This window comes from Sinocyclocheilus anshuiensis, unplaced genomic scaffold, assembly GCF_001515605.1.
Source record: "Sinocyclocheilus anshuiensis isolate Anshui unplaced genomic scaffold, SAMN03320099.WGS_v1.1 scaffold199, whole genome shotgun sequence".
NCBI lineage: Eukaryota > Metazoa > Chordata > Actinopteri > Cypriniformes > Cyprinidae > Sinocyclocheilus > Sinocyclocheilus anshuiensis.
In genome coordinates, this window is record NW_015552582.1 from 2,576,777 (window position 1) to 2,582,043 (window position 5,267).

Here is a 5,267-nt window from a genome sequence, read left to right on the forward strand (position 1 = left end):
TGTGTGTGTGTGTGTGTGTGTCTCAAGTAGAGCAATACGTGTGCTTAGTTGTAGGTGTAAATGTATTACTTTCGAAGTTCATAAGAGGACAACACAAATTCAGTTGTGAATGTTTCTTTACTTGTCTATTTCGATGCCCAAAGGGTTGGCCGGCCTCAACGAGAGAGGAGAGATTCCTTTGTTGCGATCGGTCCTCATGTCATAGTAATTCAACTCATCAAGCCAGACCGCAGATTGATCCAGAATGCCTAAACACAAAAAAACATGCACATACTCATTGGTTGAGGGCTTAAAATCCATTGCCGTCTTCAAAGAGCATATGTGTACATTCAAGGAGTGTGTATCAATCAAACCGAAATTATGATTTTGCCTTTAACAGACATTGAGTGTGTTTACATGCACAACAATATGCTGATAATGCAAAAAACACTTTTACATGAGATCCGAAATTATCAGGATTTTTGGTTTGTTTGTTTGTTTTTTACATCAAAACATAAACTGACTTCAGTTGGTATAAAACAAGGTGTAGCAATCATTTTATGATAAGCAGATCTTTACGCAATGAAAGGGCACAGTTTAAGATGTTTACATGACCTTACAACAGGGTTAAGCATAATTGGTGTAAGATCGAGCATTGTAAACATGCACAGAGTGTGTGTACATGAGTTAGAGGGCACTGTGAGTGTGTGTCTCACCGATCCTCTCGGGTTTGAGCAGTTTGAAGGAGACCGTGGATGTCCCTTGGCCTCCGCTCCTGGTGGTGACAATGATCTCGCCCTTGTCATCTTTAGCAGGACCCACTCGACACACTATCTTACTAGCAGACATCCATTCTGCTGTCAGCAAACAGTTATGACCACAGATAGACAGACCTGACAGACAGAGACGGACAAAGACCAAGAGAAAAGGATGTTAATAAAATGGCCAAATTTGCCTCAGCTCAGGTCCTTAACGGCATCAAAAAATTATTCTTTTTTTTTGTGCTGCTTAATTACAAAAACCGATCTGTGTTTAATAACACTAACTATAAAAAAATAAAATTTTTGCTGCTTATCTGAACAAACTATTACTTTAGATTTTAGTTTCTCGTCTTGATTTACAGATTCACTGAGTTGCAGACTCATAATAAAATATTATGAAGCATCTCTTTAAACCATGCCAAAACTGATTTATTTATTTTCCCCCAGATTTCATAGACTGATCATTTCTGTATGAAGAAATTAATTTTAACAGATGGATGTTTGTATTTTTCCTTTATTAGCCCTTTGCTAAATCAGAAGAAAATGTGTGAAATTCAGAAAATGTCTGAATTTTAGTGTTCAGATGTGTGGGGTCGATAAGACTTTTAAAAATGTTTTTGTAAAAAGTCTCCTGTGCTCACAAAGACTGCATTTATCTACTCAAAAATGTTTTGAAATATTATTACAATTTAAAAATAGTATTTACTACTACTATTATCAGTATTACTTATTATTATCAATGCTGAAAATCATTATGCTGCTTAATATTTTTAAAGGAAGCCGTGATCTATTTTTTCAGGATTTTTTTGATAAATAAAAAGTTCAAAATAACAACTTTTTTTTTTTAAATAGAATTTTTGTAACGTCTTCACTGTCACTTATGATCAATTTAATGTGCCCTTGCTGAATAAAATAAATAAATAAAAAAGCTTAATGACCCCAAACCTTTGAACGCTAGTGAATGTTTGTTCAAAAGGAGGGTGTGTATCTGTTTTACCCAAATTGTAAGTCGCTTTGGATAAAAGCATCTGCAAAATGACTAAATGTAAATGTAAATGTAATGCAATGGCTATGTGCATGTGTATTACCTATGAGATCATTGGGTCCAGTGCCCAGGTTCTCTCCACGAATAGTGACTTTGGTCCACGGCGCGCCCTCGTTGGGTGAGATGCCAGTCACCAAGGGAGGCTGGCGTGCACGAGACATCCTTTAAACACCTAGACTAGACACAGGTAAACACTAAGTGTTTTGTTTAGGCTCAGGAGGCATTCAGCATGTTCAGTGCATTTAAAAACCGTTAGACATGAACAAATAAATCTACCCATCCGGCTCACACTGAGCGAGCGTGTTACTGTTCGGAGTGACACGGATGCTACACTATATGCAATTTGACTAGTAGTTCAGCAATCAAGGCATTTTTCCCGTGGCTTTTGCACTGTCACAAATGCTCTCTCTTGTATGCAAACACCCACACGGAGGACAAGACTGACAGCTCCAGGGAGGTTTGCGTGCAAGACCCCATGGCTGTCTCTGTGTGGTCTGGTAGAGTGTGTTTCTGTGTCTGTGTGGTCTCTGGTATGGGCCACAGAGAGAGATAAAGGGGGACAGGGTGATGGTTGAGTTCTACAGCAGACCCTCAGAGTCCACAGTGCAGATTCAGAAGACGTCTAGCAGTAATATAAACTGGGTGTCTGACAAGTATATTCACTGCAGAATTTTTATGATGATACCAATACCTTGGTAAATAGTAAAATTGTCTTTATAGATTACATAGGTCAATGGTGCCCTGTGTTATTTTTTTATTTTTTTGTCTGGATGTCCACTAAAATGCAATTCATGCATACTATGATTTAAATACACATCTTTTATGATGAGTATGTTCTCATTCAAAACTCAAAAGCGTGGCAAAAATGTCAAAGTGACAACAATAATTTAGAAAATAAATTAAGAAGAAAACTGGGAAAAAAATCTATTAAGTGGCTTGGCATTTTTTGACAAAACAAAAATCAGTGGGGTAGTTTTGACAGAACGAAAGGAAGAAAGAAAGAAAAGAAAAGAAAAAAGAAAAGAAAAGAAAAGAAAAGAAAAAATAGCCAAAGGGAGGGGGAAAACAAATCACATAAAACAAACAATTAAAAGGATTACATTTTAACTTCAAAAAATGTCTACTGCTCAGTTACAGCAAAGTCTGATGAAAGTGAAAATGGTAAAGTCAAACTGTGTGGCAACATTTGGAAATGATTGACTGCTTAGATGACTGACACCTGAGAGTCTCTATGGAATAAGGAGCTCGTCTCAGACAAATTATTAAGCGCCGTCCTATCAACACTCAGCCCCCTTCATAAACACAGTGACCCCCCCACCTACAGCACACACTCTCTCAGCAGGAGAAATTAACACTCGACATGTAATCGCAGGAGCTTGAACAAACTATTTAACACGAGAGCATCATACTGCTGACTGCATATAATTTTTCGACATTTACAAAATGACCGCTTAGTGCTTTTATTAAACACAATAGTATAAATTCTAAATATTGGCCATGATATAAATAATTATATGCTTATTTTATTGGCAAGAATTTTGTTAATTGCTGCAGTAGCCAGTAAACACCAAATAGCAAAAATAGAAAACATGCATTCAATAATCAACACAAGAAAAAATTATAATTAACTTCATTAACAATTTAGCTATAATCTGGTTTCAATTTACATTATGATTTCAGCTATAATAATACATAAAAACTGAGCTCCTGCAAAGCATGATGGGCCCTGTGTTGCATTTTAAGTTGCTGCTATTATTTAACACTGACAATCATGAAAAACACATAACTGAAGACGAGACGGAAGAAAAGCACAAACAGAACGTGACCCCAAAACAAAATAAGACGTTAGATCTCTCATAGAAATGACATCAAACCAAATTAAACAAATGATACTGAAGTCAAATTTGATTTATACGCTCTTACTTTGCTTAAATTATTATGCATACAAACTGGTTAAGGTTTTATAATATAGTAGCTGTTTCATGAGTTTGTAATTACTGACAATGTAATGAACTGACGAAGAGTGTTACCCAACATGAATTTTCACAAAGATAAAATACACAACTCATTTAAGGCAAAAACTCATTTACATACATTATGATGAGGTTGTCAAACAAAACATGAACATAAACAGCAGCTCTGACAGTTGACAATAGCTGACTGGCTAATGCTAAAAACAATCCGACAGAAACGTCAAGCCGACGACAACGAATTTATTAAGACGATAGTTTTTCCACATAATAAGAACCCTGCTTTATCATCCGCAAAGCAAGGTAGAATAAAACATTGCGATTACTTACAGAGGTAAAGGCAGTGAAGAGAATCTTTACACAAGGCTTCTATCCTCTGAAAAACAGTTCCGGTTAAGATGCTGCGGCCCCGCCCACACGACGAATCACATGACAGACACACGAATAATGCATCATATTGAGCCACAGAGTGTAGATATGCAAACTGTAATGTAATTTTTAAGGAATATGCTATTTCTTCTTTATTTTAAAAATGTAAATGCCTACAAATGACAGTGCAGTGAAAAAGAAGACTGATGATCTGAACTGTTGGCATTTGCTGGAAAATTCTCATTTTTCTGGAGAATGAGTGAAAGAAAGCTAAAACATCTAGCAATTTTAACATTTTACATTTTTATCATCATAAAAATAAAAATATAGTAGGTATATCGCGAGACTGAATATGTTGTAGCCTAGGTGTGTCGAATAAAAGTTCAAAATAAAACAAATGAAAAATCCTGCACACTACTCGAACTTGCTTGGGAACTAAATAACTTTAATATACAACGTTTTGGTAGATGACTCCTGACTGAATCAAAGTTGTCTAGTATTAGTTTAGGATTTCTCCTTCCTTGTTTTATTTTGAACTTTAATCATCATTAAATATGAATGAAACCTTAATTTTATATACAAATGGTAATAAGAATGTAAACAAGGGACAGATAGATATTTGAATGAATGATTCAAATTCAAAGATTTTTTTGTATATAATTTATAAATTGTGTATAAAAGTTATTAACCATTTCATATAACAGGCCTATATAACATCACGCACCAGATTTTGAGTTTCATGCTGTGATGCGACACTCAGTTTAACTAAATGTATTTCAATTACACAATGTTCAACATCAAAGTCATCCTGTGAGGTCACATGTAGATTATGAACCATTTTCACAATGCATATGGCGTTACTTCCACTTGTTCTGGGAAAGCGCCACACCATAACACCACACAACACAGACCATCCAAGTACCGTGTGCCATTATGCCCTCTCTTATCTCCTTAAATAGTGCACGGCAGAGATACTTTCCCTCAGATAAGGCCTTTTGGGCTCTTGGGAACGTCATTTTTTCAATCATTCTGAACTAATCTGAGGAATCAAATCCAATTTGACTTTCTTGCGGCCTCAACGCACTGTGTTGCGTGTGACGGCACCACAAGGGATGTTCAACAGTGTAAACACGTCATGTAGCC

At 36.0% G+C, this 5,267-nt stretch overlaps 1 protein-coding gene across 2 annotated transcripts in view; it reads right to left on the reverse strand.

The window, feature by feature from the left end:
• The window catches only part of LOC107665386 (exocyst complex component 2-like), a 30,239-nt gene extending 26,075 nt beyond the window's left edge, over positions 1–4,164 (reverse strand). The window contains exons 1-4 of one of the 2 annotated variants that reach the window (XM_016456256.1): positions 4,086–4,164; positions 1,829–1,957; positions 696–872; positions 122–248 (exon numbers count right to left, since the gene is read on the reverse strand). In XM_016456256.1, the coding sequence (XP_016311742.1) occupies positions 122–248; positions 696–872; positions 1,829–1,946 (422 nt within the window). In that variant the 5' untranslated portion in view covers positions 1,947–1,957; positions 4,086–4,164. Of the gene's footprint in view, positions 1–121; positions 249–695; positions 873–1,828; positions 1,963–4,085 lie in introns of both variants that reach the window. The other variant, XM_016456257.1, reaches the window with a different exon arrangement.
• Positions 4,165–5,267: the final 1,103 nt, after the last annotated feature.